At 42.9% G+C, this 19,079-nt stretch overlaps 1 protein-coding gene across 1 annotated transcript in view; it reads right to left on the reverse strand.

The window, feature by feature from the left end:
• Window positions 1–18,843, reverse strand: part of trps1 (trichorhinophalangeal syndrome I) — a 57,495-nt gene extending 38,652 nt beyond the window's left edge. Inside the window, exons 1-7 of the mRNA XM_061093363.1 lie at window positions 18,105–18,843; window positions 16,959–17,074; window positions 10,911–11,523; window positions 10,314–10,528; window positions 9,550–9,697; window positions 9,119–9,350; window positions 4,417–5,197 (exon numbers count right to left, since the gene is read on the reverse strand). Of these exons, the coding sequence (XP_060949346.1) occupies window positions 4,417–5,197; window positions 9,119–9,350; window positions 9,550–9,697; window positions 10,314–10,528; window positions 10,911–11,523; window positions 16,959–17,074; window positions 18,105–18,843 (2,844 nt within the window). The remainder of the gene's footprint in view (window positions 1–4,416; window positions 5,198–9,118; window positions 9,351–9,549; window positions 9,698–10,313; window positions 10,529–10,910; window positions 11,524–16,958; window positions 17,075–18,104) is intronic.
• Between the last annotated feature and the right edge of the window lie 236 nt (window positions 18,844–19,079).

The following is a 19,079-nucleotide window of genomic DNA, read 5'->3' on the forward strand; positions in this document are numbered from 1 at the left end:
GCCAATGCAGTATAATAACAGAGCAACGGCTCGGTGGGTTTTCACCTAGACTCAGTTCGTTCCAAAATATATCCATATAAACAAATAAAGGAATAAAGAAACAAAGGTGAAATTGACCTGACGAGACAGTGATCATTGTGCACTTCTGTCGGGGTTGTGCAAATGTCAGAGGAGGAACAAGGAACATCTAATTGTGAAATCAATATTCTATTGTTACGTGCTCTTATTATGAAGGAATGAACATTGAACACATAAATTGGCAGATATTTTTGATTTGGATCCTTTTTCCTTTGGTTATTATCTCTGCCAAGGAGGCTAGCGTTTCACACTGTGGTAATTTGTATGTTTTTTGTTGGTTGGTTGGATTTTCAATAGGATTGCGGAAAAAACTACTGAATGGATTTCCACAAAACATGGTGGAAGGATGGGTTATGGTCCAAGAAGGAACTCATTAGAAATTGGCATGGATGCAGATACAGGGGCAGCTCCAGAAATTCTTCATCACTTTCTTTAACATGACGAGATAAAACAAAACAAAAGTTCACATTGGCACTGGCTTGCATAGCAGGAGACACCTTTCTCCTGGATTGGTAAGTAATCAACCATTACTGCTAACATTAGCTATGCAGCCAAGGCAAAGGAAAGTTACATGCAGGCAATTTAAAAGAGCATTAACACACACGCACCATGTGACCAACACACAGGCTGAGTGGAGCATGAGATTCATTATTTCCTGTAGCGGATATAGAGTGGTTTTTAAATTATCTGCATGGTAAATAAGTTCAATTCATGGTTTAATTTCCTTACAAACCACATACACTCACTCAAACTCGGGTAGAATGCCAATACAGACTCATCACACATAATTAGGTACACGAGCAGCAGAAAGCACACACATACGGTCACACAGATGTACACTGACACACAATTAATGCGGAAGGAAGGAGGAAAATGAGACACAAAATAATAAGTAATACAGTGTGTGAGTGTGCGCCCGTGTGTGAGTGCATATGTGTGTCTTTTAAACATAATTAGCTTGGTCGGGCAGAAATGTAAACGAGAGAAACTTTAATGAAACTCCTCTCTGATCTGCTGAAAGCACACATCCCCGTTCATCACTCGCAGCTCGTCTCCTCTGCTCGCTCTGTCCGTCTCTCCACTCAAATGGAATTGAATGTCACGCATGGGACTTTTAAAACCCCGAAGGTTCACATTTCAGCAGTGCATTATGACCACATAAGATGAAGACAATTATATTCTGTTTGTAAGGTCAGATCCACTATTCCTTCCTCTCCCCGGCTTGCGTCCATTTATCTGCTCCTCTCCGCCGTCCTTGAGGTGGAGTTCCCTTTGAAAACAATCTGGGACGTATTAGATGAGCCAAATCTTGGGGGTTGATTCGCATGTTTGGGTACATTCACATATGTTTGGCTCAGAGGTGGACCCTTCTCAGCACCGCTTAACTCGGAAAACCACCATTACTCAAAGTCTGTCTCGTTCCATTTATAAACTAAAACGTCAACCGGGCTTTTACTTTAATTTCATCTCTAAACCTCATGTGCTTTCTGTCCCTGTCTCATGGAGTCAGTCAGACAGCCAGAAAATAATATTTCAGACTGAGAAAATGTCTTCATTGCAATAAATCACTATGAAAACAAAGCCTATAGGAGAGCAGTGTCTCAACAAGGCAGCACTGTGCAGCAATTATACGTAGATCAGGCCTTTCAAAAGAAAATATTCTCCCGTCAGTGCGCAGCAAGCAGCCTCCCACAGCAGAATACTAAGAACTCAGACTGTGTGTGTGTGTGTGTGTGTGTGTGTGTGAGTGTGTGTATCGATCCGTGTGTATCAGGTGAGTTGTCCTTTGTAGGAAAGAACGGAAATGAAAGAAAAAGAAAGAATGGAAAGGGGGAGAGACAGATCGATGCAGAGGAGAGAGGTGAGGATGAGGAAAATGCACAAGAAGCAGAACTGCATACACACACACACACACACACACACACACAAACACGCTGAAGGAAAAAAAACACTCACACACGTTAAGATGAAATATGACTCTGACCATTTGTTTCTACTTTTGTCACTTTTTAATCCGTGTCCTCCTTCCAAATGACCCACTCCCTGCACCTTCCATCATCCTCAATCCTCCCTCTATTACGTCCTGCAAGCTCCCCCACCCCCCCCCTCACTGCTTCTTTTTTGCCATTTACAAAGAGTCAATTTGTATTTTGGGCGGCTTCAACCTTTTATAATTCCGAATCTGCCCTGTTGCGTCAAAGGCCACATTTAAATTGGACTAAGCGCCTGCGTGCGTGTGTGTGTGTGTGTGTGTGTGTGTGCATGTGTGTACTTAGCTATTTCTGAGGATCCTTTGCATCAGTGCCCCTCCCTGACCCTGCCCAGTGATGAGTCAGTGATGAGTCAGTGATGTGTGTACGTGTGTGTCGTGTGCATGTGTGTTGGACCTGTAAGTGTATGCCATAGAAACTAAGGATAAATATTGTTCTGAGAGGAGGAAGAGAAAGACAGCAGCAGAGGCCGTATCTTATGAAACTATTAAAGTAATGAGACATGTTCCTCCTCGCTAATAAAGTGTTTAATTGTTCGCCTCTTCCCTCGCTCTCTTCCCTCACTCTCTCCCGCTTTCCTCGTCTCACCTTTACACCCTCTCACTTACTGAGCAGTTAAACACCTCAAGGCCCTGAAGGACCCCAAAAATGGAAAAATTGACACAGGCAACAGATGTGGTTTTACTGGGACATCATTTTCACGACACGAGGTGTCTACATGTGCAGACGTCTTTGAATGTACAAGCCTGCACCGACCCTCGTGGACATTTAAAGTAAAAGCTGAGCTTCAACTCTTACCGACCCACCATATTATTTTTTCAATGACGGAAACTCATTTTTTAATATGTCCATTTAATGGAATGACTTAGTTATCAAAATCAGCCTTATACTTGAGAGTAAACACTGTTTAACAACAATACTGAGCTGGAGAAAACTGTGTGAATGAAGGACATAGTAATATACATACGTTTATATACATAGAAGCTATTTCACGGCAAAACAGAGGAATGATGGTCCCTCAACTTTACTGCTTAAAAGGAATAATTGAACATTTTGGGAAATATGCTTTGTGTGGGTTAAGAGAGAAGTCAGAACATACTTAGACTAGCTTAGCATAAAGACTTGAAGCAGGGGGGGTAAAAAGCCTGTTGGGGAATCCGATGTACGGTGCCTCGAGTCCCCTGCAGCGGCCACAGGTTCAGTTCCAACCCGGGTCTCTTCCCCTGCTATCTGCTCCTTGCACATCAAAATTCTGTCCTACCAATAAAGGCCATGGTGTCCAAAAATATCTTTGAAAATGTGAAAATATGCCAACAAACGTGTCTTAATCTCACTAAACAACACAATGTAAGTGAGTTGTATTATTGGTTAACAAATAGAAATGACAATCTTCTTCAGCCAGGACTTTTTTTGCTTTCAACTTTTATCTCTTTGGACTCTCCCTGTCGTCCTTTCTTCTTCTCAGTTTCTCCCTCCTTCTCTCTCACGCATGAAGTCTCTCTGTCTGTCTCACTCTCTCTCAGACACAAACTGCCCCACCCACGATAATGAGTAAAACTCTTGCTGCCCCACCCTGCCCAGTCTGCCAAGATCCTGCCAACACCTCACACACTCACACACACGCACGCACAGACACACACATGCAACGGGCCAACCCACGGCTTGTTCAAAGAAGCCACACACTCAACTTACACGCTGACATTTGCATGCACACACACCAAGAACACAACTCTCTCACACTTAATACTGCCACTTACGCAGACCCATGTCAGTGCCCTGACACACACACACACACACACACACACACACACACAAATGCACACACACACACACAGTCCAGTCTATTCTGATCTAATGTGATCATAGCCAATAAGCTCTGTGGCGCTGGCGAACCACAGTCTGTTCCCTGCCAGTCCATGAGATCACTGTGAAGTGAAAAGCATTGTGGGCCACAAAGTAGGGTTCGGGAACTGACTGACAGTGGGTAACCATGGGAACTGTCCGTTTGCCTCTCTGTCCCCAAAGCAACGGGCGAGTTTCTTAGTGTTGTGAGTGGGAAAGAAAAATATATGAATGCAACTTATGGGAAAGAAAAATACGTAATGGAATCATGCACATGGACAAAGTTGATACTTTCAATATGAAGGAAGGAAATATAGATTTCATTGTAGCTGCTCACTGCATGTGGTCTAATCATCGTGGGTCGTTTAAAGGAATCGAAAATGAAGGAGAATGAAAACTGTAATCAGGGAGTTAATGAGCCAGAGAAGGAAGAATCAGCTGAATGGGAGATTGAAGTGAAAGTGGAACTGAGGGAGGTTGGAGGTTGTGCATGTGTCCACCTTACCCGTAGCAGGGACTGGGACTCCTCTTTTGCAGCTCCTCCTTTGCCCTCCTGTCCTCCTCCTCCTGTATACTGCTGAGAGGGCATCGGGCTCTGCTTCTCCCCTCCACCTGCGGCGCCACCTCCTCCTCCTTGCCGTCCCCCTCCGTACAGCTTGGCGTCTCCCAAAAACGACTTGGTATCTCCCAAAAATGACTTTGTGTCTCCCAGGTAAACCATGCTCGGCGAAGCCACGCCCCGTTTATGCTGCGAGGCCTCGTGATTGGCTGAAACATAAGACAATGGGAGGGGGGAGGGGAAAAAAGAGGGGCTCCCGCCTCCTGTTCCTCTTTCTACTCCTCTGTCGGGTCCCATTCGCTCCTTGGGCACCCACAGCAAACCATGGGCCTGCTCACCTCCTCTTTCACCTATTCCTCTCGTCTCCCCAAGGACCCAGCCTTTCTCCCGCTCTCTTTCTTTCTCCTCCCCTCCCTCGCTTTTCACCACCCCTCCTCCCTCCTCTCTGCCACCTTCTGCCAGGCGACCCTCGGGTGGCGCGAGGGAATAGAGGAGGCGAAGATCCCCTTTGCTCTCTTCTTTAATGGCTAAAGTGGAGGGAGCTGAGCAGCCATTGGCAGAGAGTGTTAATGAAGGCGTCAGCGATGTGGGTAAGGAGGTCGTAACAAATGAGCTTAATGAGGGAGAGGAGTCGTGACAGTGGACAGAGTTAAAATGCTCGAGGAGGGCTGATGAATCTGGAGCCGTAAAGTCGCAGCGTCGGCAACGGCAACACGAATGGACACGCCTGCGGAGAGAGAAAAAACGTAGAATGAATTATCTACATTAATGATGAATGAATGACTGACGTCAGAATAGTGACAAAAAATGGAGCTAAACATAGGAATAAAGATTCATGTGACAGGTTTTGTTTCCTTTCGAGGCTCGAGAGCCAATTCATCAGTTTCAAATGTAAAAAGCCTTCATTCCTAATGGCTTTTAATGGGCGGTGTGTTACATGTATTTTTTTTTTCAAGTTATTTTTATTGATCACATTATGAAGAAAACTCACTCCCTGAATTGACAAAATTTAAAGTGCATTAGTCGCGGCCCACTCGCTTTCTTCCAACCACTCCGGGGCTATTTCACCGAGCCAGTGGCCAAAAAGTGACTCAGTGTTCCACTGAATCACAATGAATTTAAGAGAAAACCATGAGGAACGTAAATGAATCTGAATGAAAAGAAATTAATCAAGCATCAACAAACCACCTTCATTTCCTGTTGGCGAGGACCTGAATGAGCAGCAATGCACACAATGTAAACAGACCACAGCACCGGGGTATTTCCAGGCTGAGGAAACAGGATCGGTGCCTCTTGTGTAGGTTAACGAGCAAAATCAATTAGAAATCAATACCAAGAACGTGGACCCTTGTTAACTATTGAAAGCAATTTCGCTCAGTTTTCTGTTCTCATATCTCTCATGGGATTCTGCTTTGAAGCCTGACGCATCAAATTTCAATGCCGAAAAAAACTAGATTAGGTAAAAGCCTGGGACAAAATTATTCATGACTGCATTGCACCATATTTTAGCATTTCTGCAGGTTTCAAAAAGTTAAATTTCATACTTTGTAAAAACTTGAATGCGTTTATCATAGACATGAAAGAATATTAGAATTCCAGAACTACTACTACTTTCCAATGATTCTAACAAAAGGGAAGTCGCCTACTGGAGAAAAACCCTCCAAACACTGCTTGTCACTCATACTACAGACAGACGGTAGGTATACATACTTTACATACATACTTTGATGTCTGATCAATTGATTCACACACAGCTCCTCTGGATAACATTTAGAAAAGTTCCAGGGTGCAGTGCATGTGCGAACGCAGCTTTAGCCTGTGCACAGTCTCTGTCTGCTTCTCTGGCACTCAATGAACCGGACAGATGTGGGTGTGCTAGGAAAGGTGTGTCGAGAAATTGTCTTGATCTGTCACTGTGCCATTACTTGTCACCAAAAAGGTTTGATGCCGCCTTTCATTAAGAAAGAGCAAAGGCCAATGAGGAAAGTCCCAAAACTCACAAAAATGAAAGGAATATACTTTGCATTTTAGTTTTAATTAGTCCGTAGGAGTCAAAACAAAATATATAAAACACATAATCAGTGCAGATTTGTGTGTCTTCTTTGTCTGCTTGACATGTGTCTGTTATTGTTGGCCTCCTCCCTCCTCTCCCTGCTCCTATACCCTTTAGAAATTGCTGAGGAAAATATGTGTCCTGGGCAATAACAGATTCAGGCCGAGGCTCTGAACATCGTCTCCGGCAGATAAAAAAAAAAGGTCTGTTTGTAGAAATTAGTGATAATGTCCGTGTGCAAAAGTAAACCTCGTACCTCGTGAACTTAAACGTCTACAGATGCTGCACAAAGACACATCAGGCCCTTCTACACACACCGTACATGTACACACACATGGACACACACATGGACCTCTTCAATTTTATATCATTCACTCTGCACATGTGCACCATCTACCTACATAACTATATTTTTTACAATTGTAAATAAGATAAAGAGCATTGCATTTAGTGTTAAAACATTGAAATTGATTTATTCCTAGTATTAATATATTTAATAATTTATTTGCACACACCCACACAAATCGACACCTATTTCTAAACCTAGAATTAACACTAAGAGCTTCAAATACTGGTGTAATGCACAACAATGCCATGTGGTAGTAACTTCTCGTTGGTGTTTTGTGTGTTTCTTTGTCTAACGGGAAGTGTGAAAGAAAACTGTGAAACTGATTAGTTTGTTTCTGGTATTTTTGTCCTCTTTGTTCTGTGCTTCATATAATTGCTGATTCTGTTTTCTAAAACTTGGCCGTGGAATCATTAAAGGTTTGGAAAACTACACAGGTGGTTTGAAACTTTTTGGCTTTATTCCATTTAACTTTTATTTCAGTTCCAAGATTCAAAGTTTGGATTCTATTAATGATGTTTATGGATTGTTGTATCCCTTCTACTCGTTCTACCTCAATCACCTTGTCGCCTTCTCTGCAATTTCTCTCTTTTTCCTCTGCTTTTCTTCTTTGATCTACTTCCCTATCCATTACATTTTTCTTTATTTTCTTTTCGTCAATGCCTCCTTCACTTTTCACCCTTGAATTAATCGCATTTTTAAATCTTGATTTGCAGCATAAATCTTGCTAAGGTGGCTCCGTCAGACTGAGGTCGTCTTATGGGTGTGGGACAGGAGAAAGAGCCAGTTGTGTTGTTAGCACATATCAATATCTGTGAAGATTCTCTTCATCCAGGTCATGGGATCTTCAGGACTTGTACATATGTGCAAAAGCAACTCCAACGCAAGTCGGTCCAGATGTAAAACTCATGAAGATAAAGATCTACAGTTCTCTGAATCTCTGTCTCCTTCAAATCAAACTTTCCCACAGCACCACTCTCACTCTTCCCACCCCAACTCTAACTCACTCTAGGTCTCTATCATTTGCTGGCTCTGTCACTGAAACCCCAGTGAGCGTGAATGTGTGTGTGTGTGTGTGTGTGTGTGTGTGTGTGTGTGCGTGCATGTGAGTGGGTGTATGTGCGTGAGTGTTGCTATGTCTCTCTGTGTGGGCAACAAACCTGCTGTGGAGTCTGTTCTGACCTTTCCAGGCTTTTAGATCTGTAGAGCTGTGCTCATGACTTATTCAAGATGCAATCATGCATATGCTGTCACACACTGAAACAAAATTAAACCTTTGTGAAGAAAATCTCTGCATACTGTAAATTGTGGTTGTATATTTACAGGCTGGTTAGCCTTTTTTAAGACAAAGAATCAGAATGAAATACTAGAAGTCGTTATAATTATTCCACCAAAGTCTGTTACCAGGTTTCGGGAATACTTCTACATATCTGACCAAACGCTTGTATAAGAGGGAGCTGTGCAATAATCAAACTGCATCAGTAGAGACTGAAATCAAAAAATAAATCTGTGTGTGTGGAGTTAGAAAGAATTGAGTTTTCACAACTTCTGTTATCTGCTCCTAATCTGTGCTCAGGCCAAGAGGCTCAAAGCTCCATTAACTGCTATTAGTGAAACACACCCAAATCATGAATTCAGTTGGTTGGTTTGCATTGTGGGAAATCTAGGCACTAGGTTTTGACAAGGAAGAAGAATAAATCATTTTTTTTAATGTCTAAATGAGGCCAATGAGTGCGTGTGTGTGTGGGTGTGTGTGGGTGTGTGTGTGTGGGTGTGTGTGGGTGTGTGTGTGTGTGTGTTTTTAATGGGCTGAAGCTAAATATGAGTGTGCTCAGTCATCGTTTCCCGGATACTGAGTGCAAAAAAGAATAGAATTACAGGGGTTTGAATCCCAACACAAGCAATACTTCTACACACAGTCATTCACTTAGTGGAACATTCACTCGCTCTAACTGGAAACTTGACTCTTTGGATATCGCTAATTCACATCTGGGCAGTCACATGACGCCACATTCAGTCGCTCACTGAAAGCCTGGCACAAAATCACTGGTAATTGGAAAGATAATAATACCGAATGTCTTCTGAAAACACACAAACACGTTCCATCTATAAACATTTACATTTTCAGCACTTTACTATATTGAATAAAACAAAAAACATCCTTGTTTCTTTTCAATATCCTCTGATTTCTGCAAATCAACCTTCCAGGAAAAAAGCTAAATATATATATATAATGATCTCTCTCTCACCTGTAGTGTCTAAAAATCTCTTCCTCCACTTCTGTGATGAAGTGACACTTTGTGCAAGAGAACTCCCTCTCTCCTCCGCCAACATCATTGTCGACTCCGACCTCTTCCTCGGCCTTGACGTGCGGGGAGGCCCCCTTCAGGTTGATCCGGGTATGGCAGGTTTCGTAGTGCTGCAGCAGGACGTCGATGTCGGTCGTGGCGAACGCACACTGGTCACACAAGTGGGTGACGCCTGGGATCAGAAAAACCAGGGGCAAGAAATTAAGAAAGGCTAATGATGTTTAACAAATTAACAACAATAAAGGGGTAGTTGAAGCTCTAAAATCCCCAAGACAGGATATATTTGCGTTAGAATGACTTCTTTTAAATACTTTGGGTGACAACAGGATGAGCAGGGTTAGAGGGGGGGAAGGTGGAATCAGAAATCACACCTGGTTCGGCTCTAGGGTTAGGAAGGGTCATGCTGGGTGAGGTGGCGGCAGGTTTCGAACCGGCTGCGTCCTGCTGCTTGGTGGACGGAGAGAGCTTGGAACAGCATTTAGGGCAGACGGGTTTCCGACAGGCAAAGGGGTGGGACACCTATTTAGAAAAATCAGACGACGTTAAGAATATACACTGAATTATACACGTTATATTACACTGAAAAACGAAAATTGTTGGAATAACTAAAAAACAACCACGACAGCTGAGAACACATTTCCTGCATTGTTTATTCTATAAAAAAATAAGTTTTCAGCAAACACTGATAGCAGTATGCTCACTTATATCAGCCAACATACAGTATACGTCTGACTGGCTCTAGTTATTACTGTGCTGTCCTTATGTGGGAAGCTTTTCAGATATAGTGTCCTCCTGCTGCATCTCTCACCTCTGTGCTGTGATTGGCTTCCAACTCTTTGATATCAAAGAGCTGGAAGCCAGATGTATCAGTATGAACGCACATCATTAACTGTGTGATGCCACGTTCCAGTTTTAAGCTGCACTGTTTGGCAGCACACACAATTAGGGGTGTGTGGACTGGGGGAAGCAAGGGAATATAACAAGGCTGGAAATTGGACCAATTACCTTGACACTTGTTCATATTTTTACTTTCTTTTGCCAACAAAACAAACCAGCTCATTTTCTTCCTCCCAGTGCCGAGCAAACACTGAAACGTTAACCAAATAAACATCTCGATATTTTATCTTTCTCTCACCTCCCCCAAGTGTTTGTGTGGCTGGCAGAGCCCCTGGGGACAGTACATGCAGTGCTGGATGCAGCACCGGTGGATGGAGTGGTTGTGCTGATAGTGCAGCAGCAACGGCGCCACGACGATGACGTCAGCGCTGTGGGCCATCGAGTACCGGAAGTCGCACAACTGACAGTTATAACTGGTCACGACTGCTTCTGGGTCGCTGCTGTTCGGGTCTCCTAGGAGTGGAACACAGAAAAGGTCTGTTAAATAAAACAGTCTTGGTCTTTTAGTAGAGAAAGTACAGAAATTATAAGAGGGGTCAACTGTATTTGTGTCGCTCAAGGCGAGTAAACAAGGAGGGTCAAGTAGCGACACTGCGCTCAAAACAACATAAAGACAGGTTCGCAGAGGATGACAGAACTAGTAAAAGTGAAAAAGTGGGGGCCAGCAGTGTCTAAAGTCTCAAAGAAGTCGAGCAGCATCATAACACGAGAAGTAAAAACCGTAAAGACTTGTATTTAATTTTGCTCATTAATCTCGTGCTCCATAAAAACAGCTACCTTCTCCTGAAAATCACTTAAAGCAATTCACCACTGCACTTTCCCCCATTTTTATTACCTTGGCTGGTGCTGGATGGGTTTGATGATGGATCTTTGCGGCTCTTGGAGGCCGTGTGGTCTCGCTCGCCTCCTTCTCTCCTCCCTCCTCTCTCCCGCTCTCTGTCCAGCGCCCCAGGAGTAGAGTTGCTGGGGCTCATAGTTCCTCCCACGCTCATTCGATGTCTCTGTTCATAGTGCTCCAAGAGCTTGGCCGAGCCCCCTGACCACTCGCAACTCCAGCTGCAGAATTTACACCAGTAATACGCCTGCACGCCGCCTCGGCCCGGCTCCCCCACCCAGCTGGACGAATCCGAAGACGCCCGGACCGGGATGCAGTACCCGACCACGGTGTCGTCTTCCGCTCTCACTGCCACTCGCTCCGCCCCGTCGATGATCGGACTCCGGCCCGGCGCCTGGTTCTCGTGCTTGGCCACGTTGTTTGTAGCCAGCAGGGGTGTGGTCGGGGGAGTTTTCACTTTGTTCGGATGCGAGGACAGGAAGTGCTGTTCAAGTTCTGAGGAGTTGCTGCCCATGTAGGTGAAGTTGCAGAATTTGCAGCGAAAGTACTTAGTGTTTCCCTGACAGTCAGAGGTCTTCCGGCCAATCCCAATTAACGTGCCTCCCAAGGTCACCTGTGGACAAAAGAAGACGAGAGTAGTTATTTTTTTTGGGGGGGTTGCAGCTTAAAATCAAGCTCATTTTATAGCGTCAAAACTTTTGAGTATAAATTGACGTATGCCTAACAAGGTTGATTAGAGATGTTTGGGCTCAAGTCATTTGTTCTGGTAAGGAATTTGAAAAGATGCAGTACAATGAAGTAGAACATACTTCAGAAATAGACCTGCACACTGCAATTAGATATAAGACATTAGTTATCTGATATCTAACAGCTTGTGTTAAAACTGTACATACGTGTGATGGACGTGATTGAAAAGTAAAGAAAATAAAGAAATTAAATGCAAGTCTCTTGTTTTTTTAATTTCCTATGCATCAGGTATTTTGAGAATATATCACATAAGCCTTCAGTAGATGCTCTGCTGAAAATTCACTCCAGCTGCTTTTAGTACTTAAACTAACAGCAAATTTAATCCATAATTTCTTCTGTGTGTAACTGTAGACAATTAAAAGGCTGCTCTAAATATAACCAACCGACATATCAACAGGCTTCGCTGCAGAATGCGCCGTACGAAGCCAAGACTTTGCATTACAGAGCGAGCAACCTGACACCCGTCTGCTTTTTTATTAGATTAGCTCCCAGACTGAAAGTGATTACAGTGCGCTGCTGGCTGTGGAGGTGAGCAGGCGACCTGGCAGGCTTTACATGCTGAACACTATGGATTTCTCTCATTACACATCTGTGGTTTGATTTTGACTGCAGGCCGTCTGGTAATATACGTTTTGCAAAAGTAAAATGCAACTGGCAAACTGCAAATAGGAAATTTTATATTTTTTTCATTAAGGAGCATTTAGATCCATTTTCACAGTTTAAATATAGATGTTTCGATTTTGATTTAAGTCCCAATTCCCAACCTTAATTTTGTTTATAAACATGAATGTATCTTATTGCAATAGATGGTGCTGATTGCATTTTCCCAGATTAGATTTTTTTGGAGAATATCACTGAGGTACTCTGCTTTTTTTTCTTGAATTAAAGCTGAGTAATTAAACCTCTCAGTCCTTCTTTAAGCGTAGAGGACAATGAAAAGGGAAATTTATATTCATTAACAGCTATCGCCCGAGTTCAGAAACTCTACTTTGACGTGTAAGACAAAACATTTAAAGATACTTAAAAAAGAGTGAGGGAAGCAATACCCAATTAAAAAAAGATAAGGATGATATATTTAAAACTTCACAAGAAAGAATAAATTCATGAAAGCCACTACTACTTGTGATCACGACACAAATCATCCAATCAATGCGACCCCCTCAGACCCCGCCCAGGCAATTAGAAAAGGAGCCAAACATCCAAGTAATTTTTTGAGAGCAGAATGGACAGACAAATACAGAGGGAAATATGCGAAAGAAAGAAAGAAAGAAAGAAAGAAAGAAAGAAAGAAAGAAAGAAAGAAAGAAAGAAAGAAAGAAAGAAAGAAAGAAAGAAAGAAAGAAAGAAAGAAAGAAAGAGAGAAAGAGCACAAGTAGAGGGCAAGCAGGACGAGTTGAGGGGGAAAATGTGTAAGATGAGGAATAGAGGTGGGGGGGAAAAGAAAGAGGTGGGAGCGGGACGTAGATGAAATGCAAATTGAGAAGTTGGAGTAAGAGGGAGATTAGAGAAGGAAAGAATGAGCGGGCAGAGGAGGAGAAGGTGAAGGAGAGACAAAGACGGATGATGAGAGAGGCGGCTGGAGAACAGACGGGGGGGGGGGAAGAAAGTTAAATATGTCTGACAGCTGTTTCATTACGCCGCATAACAGCTGATTAGAACTACTGCTTTCAAAGCCTCCCTCTGTCTGTCCGTCCCTCTCACTCCCTTCTCTCCTTTCCTCCTCCTCCTCCTCCTCCATCTCTATCTCTCTTTTCTTCTTCCCGGTATCCCTCTCCTCCCAGAGTCTTTTCCCCTAGCCTCTCATTGGTTGACGGGCCACCTCGTCTCAGCAAATGACAGCATGGAATTTTCCAAACGTGGGCGGGAGAGAGAAAAAGCGAGAGAGGGACGGAGAGAATAGAGACCCCTTTCATTCGATTTTTTTTGAATTTCACTTTTTCTTCACAATGACGACTTAAGCCCACTGGATTTTCTATTTCTGACTGTGTGTGTGTGTTTCTCCGTCCATTACGTGACTTACAGCCATTACAGACTGGCAGGTTTAAATGAAATGAAACTCCTCCGCTATTCCTCATACACACTCTTTGAAACAAACACACACACACACACACACACACACACACACACACACACACACACACGCACGCACGCACACACGTACGTTTATTAGATCATCTTGTTTAAAGCTTTCAGACAAAACCCTACTGTTCCTGCACACTTTAAGTACTAATCCTTGGCCTAATTGTTACCAAAGCTGGAGTCGTACCAAAGTACTCAAAGACAATTAACTATGGAGGAATTACCACTTAAGAGCTTATTATTTCAACAATATGTCTTTAAGAAATCACACTCTTTAAGAAAAGAAGTGCAAATACGCCTGCAGTGTGAAATATTACAATCTAAACGATATAGGAAAGGTTTCCTGCTGAGTCTGTCATTAGACCTAATATAGATTCTTGAAAACAATATTCGCACTTGTAAAAATATAATTATATAAAATAAATGATTGTGCAGCATTTTTAGCATCAAATTCAGATTAAATGAAGCCTAGTTAACTGCACGGATTCGTTTTTTTTTAAAGTCTATGAAACCACCTTTGAAACCCTCCACAGCAAACTAGTTAGTACATCAGAAGGATCACATAAAGACTAAACTAGGGAGTGGTTAATATGTTCTCAGTGGCTTTGCTAATTGCAAAAAGTGACAAACAGTATTAGCCGTGGAAGCACATCGACAGCTGCAGGAGCACAAGCGCTGTGACTTTTCCAGGAACACAACTCAGCCACCCGAACAGGACGACATCACATTTGATGGGAAAGGCTCTGTATGTAGCATGTGTGTTTAATCACCAATGAGGGACATGTGTTAACAAGTCAGGGCGGGTCTAGATTAGATCAGGAGATAATTGCGGGTAACGAGACGGAGCTCTGCCAGTGCAGATTGATGCGGGTTTGCAAAAATGCAGAGACTTCCAATTTGCAATATTTTAGCAGCTATCATAAGCTATATATCTGCAAATAAAAACCGCACAAAATGACATGTTGAATACGTACACACACACACACACACACACACACACACACACACACACACACACACACACACACACACACACACACACACACACACACACACACACACACACACACACACACACACACACACACACACACTTCAATGTAATATCCTCATGCTGCTGAATGTGATTTTTGAAAGATTAAAGCAAAGTTTTCAAAGTATTTCTATAGCTAGAAAGCTTATAGGAGGACGATCTACATACAGTAAGTTTACACAAGGGAATCAATATTATATGTGCAAACAGGAAGAAAACCTTTCAAAGCAAACACAACTGCCAAGTGAGAAGTTGTGTGTGAGGCTTAAATGTCTTGTATAACAGGAACAGAAAATCCCTCCATGTTGACCAGAGAATTAGCATGTTTTTGTTCTAACCACAATCTACAGCTTTTGATTTAACTCATTATCATCTCCTGAATAAAAGTGCCGTAAAAAGTTAAATAAAAAGTTTTTTTCCTCGGCCGGCTGAATGTCCAGATCGCAGGTGCAAATTGCGTCAGACCTTTTCATGTGCTCTGATGTATTATAATGTCAAATTGATTCATTTTTAACTCTGTGCAACATTTGTCTTGGATATTGAATTTTAAATCACACCAGTTTCACTGTATTTCACTGTCTTCACCCTGCAATATCTTTTTAAAAACCTGTTCCCACCAGGCACTAGCTCCTGCTACAGGTCTCATATTTCACGTTGTTTTATTTGAAGTTTTGATATCAATATGGAGTACTGAGAATCAATTTTACAGCCTCTAGTCTCAATAGACTCTCATTAGAGTATTAAATCTCTTCTCCCACGCTTCTCTCGGGGAATCGAGCAAGAAAAGGGCGTTTAGGGTCCCGTCTCTGAGCTCCTTCTTCTCTGATTGGCCGAATGTTTTGTGAGTGACGCACAGCGAGGCCAACCGCAGGAAATTGATTGTCTGGTCAGTGAGCTCGAAAATGAGCTGAGCAGATGGTCGGATTCAGACGAAAATGTCCTGGTATTTGAGAATAAATAAACTGGACTTTAATATTAGGATATATTGGCTTCCTGACACCAGCAGTAGTGCAGCTTCACTGTCTTGTAGCTAGCTCGGTTGTTTGGTGTTGTGTTGGGTCGCCTGTACGAGGACAGTGACTGTAGAGTTGTGACATCAGAAAGTTACAGAAATCCTAACAGCTTGTTCGAACAGTTTCTGAAAAGAGACTTTGTGCATTTGTCCCTGGAATGAGCTTGATAATTACAATATTTTCTGACCTACAACTGGTTTATAAATCAAAGACGACATTGAAATCTCACTTTATATAATATTGGAGATTTTAAACTTTACAAACTGACCCTTAGATATGAGGGATTAGTGCAAAATCAATTTATTCGCCATTGAAACACAACATGAGTGAGATAGCGCACCTAGTAAGCCTGTGTGTCTGTGTGCACCTTTACTTTAGCACACACCCACAGATACGTGCCTGTCTTCCAGGAGCTCTACTCCTCTTCCTCTCTGTTTCCATCCATCAGTCTGTAAAGTTTTACAACTCGCGAGACAAAGCCTCACTGTTCAAATCACACACACGCCCTCTTTTACAAATCAGCTGCAGATTGTTCAGCTCAATAAATAATTCAGTTCAGTTTTCAAATTTACGACCGCATTTCCCGATTGTAGCGGATTGTTAACTAAAGCAACGTGTCACTTGTTTTGAATCAAGTCATTTGGAGTAATTACTCTAAACTTTTATGACATGTTCACATCCAGCATTCATGCAGTAATACTGGATCCAAGGTCTTCTTATTGATGCTATAAAAAAATGAATTCGACCAGAAAGTAATTTGCCGTCACAAATGTCGGTAACATAAGCTCTGAAAGATATGAATCAATGTACTTACAAAAAAAAATACAAAGTACAAGGACCTTGTGCACAATTTATGAACTCTACGACTTTCAGACAGAACTTTGCACCGGAGGTAACAAAACGAGAGCTTTACTGAACTAGTGAGTCTCTGTTCCACCGCTCGAAAACATTCCTTCAAATAAACTCACCATGGTCTCACCACGAGATATTTCTGTAGCTTTATTCATTGCAGTTTTGTTTAACTAATTGTGGAAGTGGCTCTAGTTCTACATTGTGGTTGATTCCTGTCAAATGTTGTGTATTGAGTGAGTTTTTAATGAGTTCAGACCAAAAATGAATAAATTCCCTAATTAAACTTCATGAAAAACATCAATTGATGGACATGTATTTGCTTACCTGTACGTCATATGTGCCATTCATCATAACTGCCCTATGCTGTTGAGTGTGTATGTCTGGCCTCGTCTTCCCCGACTCTTTGGCTTGGTTCCTCTGCCCTTGTCCTGTCTGTATGTCTGGGAGCAGAAATACAGGGAGGGGTCACAACTTGTGGAAGCAGATAAACAAAAAAAGGTGTGGAGGGGGGGGGGGGGGGGGTCAGGTTGCTAGAGGCAAAGATAAATCATAGAACAGATCTGACATCTGAGAAGGGGAAAAACCCTAAAGATCGACAAGCAGCGGTGGCGTGACTGTAAAACAAACTTTAAACAGTCCAAACAGAACATCTTTGCAAAAACATAATGCAGGAATAGCTTTCTTATCAGTGATGCAGTCAGTTTGAACCGCTCCCTGGGTATGTATATAAATAAATAATGAGGTAACAAGTGGCTCATTATATTTTAGATCATTCTGCTCAGCTGTGATTTGGTGAAGAAGAATATTAAGCATAAGATTGTGTGTTCATGAAATGATGATACTACAGTACTCAGCTTATATTTGGAAACACTGGAGGTTGTGTTTTAAACCCTGTGTATTTGTAAAGTGTGATGATTGTATTTCTGTATCATTGTGTATATCACAGGTTATGTTTTTGTGTGTGCTTGTCACTTAGTTTGCAGGATTGCACATGTTAACTGCACAGATTTCCACGTAGCTCTGTGGAAGGAGTCGTTATGAATCAGGTAGAGAATCCATCCAGGAATTTCATATTGTGAGAAATGGGCATTTTTTAAACCTATTCATATATTTCCCAGAGAATAATTTGTGCATCTTTATGGGTGAGGGGAAGAAATCAGGATTTGCACTTTGGTACAGATCCAAAACAAAACCTGGATCTACTAGATTTAAACCTGGTTTCATAAGAGGACTGTTGTTGGAGGTGTGTGCTCCACTGGATGCCATTCTGGTTTTTAAACTTGACATGAGTCTGAAATAAAGCCAAAGAAAAACAAATGGACTTAGAGAACAGACACGTCACTGTACGGTTCAATGCAGTAGCCTCTATCAGTGGTGATTCTTTCATTAACTTGTGATGTGAACTATGTTTTCTACCACTAAGCAGCGATGTTTAATATATGAACTTAAACACGTGAGAGCTGCAGTTACCTAGAGGTGTGTGCTGAGGGGCCATGTTGTGGAGGGCCAGGATGTGTGTGTCGAGGGCAGCATCCTGCCGTGTGCGGTTGTGCAGACCCAGGTGATACTTCCTAAAGTGCTTCACCAGGTCGGCGGGGTCGTTGCCATAGTAACCGTAACCGCACACGTTGCACTTGAAGTCCTGGAGCTTGGGAGAGGGGCTGGAGGAGAGCGGAGGGGTGTCGGTTGTCGACTCCTCCCCTCCTTCCTGTCTGGGGAGGAGGTGGGGAGCGGAGAGCAGAGGAGGTGAGACGCGGTCGCTCCTCTCCTTCTCCTCCGCCCCCTTCTCCCCGTCCTCGGGCTCCGACTGGCTCTCGGGTCTGTCAGTCAACGCCGCGTTGCCTTGTTTGGACCTGCCCCCTCCTCCTCCTCCTCCTCCTCCTCCTCTCCTGGCCCCTCTCTCCTCATTAGCGTAGCGATCACCCACTGATGAGGGAGAGACAGATGAGGAAACACACTCACTTTCTCCCTCCTCCTCCTCTTCCTGCTCCTCATCGCCTCTGACCCGCTCGGAGGACTCTGGCTCAGAGGGTCGGTTTATCCGTTCGGCCTCTGCTCCCACTCTCCCCTCTTCCTCTCCCTCCTCCTCCTCTTCTCCTGCTGCTGGCCTCCTCCCCTCTTCTTCCTCCTCCTCCTCACCTCCCACACTCCGGATAGGGGGGTTCTTCTTCCTCACCATCTCTGAAAAGCGGAGACAGAAAAGTTGCATTAATGGACTGATGTTGACATGATCTAAAACATGTAAACTCTGCACTGTGTTACAAGAGAGATGAAAATATTATGCAGACTTTCAAAATCATTAAAATCACGACATTAACAGATACAAGGAGTCTGCACGACAGGAATAATATACTGGGGATTATGTGCATACAAATACAATTTTGTTACAATGGTGTATGTGTACGGAAAAGCTTTGATTCAATTTACAAACTTCTTTGAACGCTG

Source organism: Limanda limanda, chromosome 19, assembly GCF_963576545.1.
Source record: "Limanda limanda chromosome 19, fLimLim1.1, whole genome shotgun sequence".
Classification (NCBI taxonomy): Eukaryota; Metazoa; Chordata; class Actinopteri; order Pleuronectiformes; family Pleuronectidae; genus Limanda; species Limanda limanda.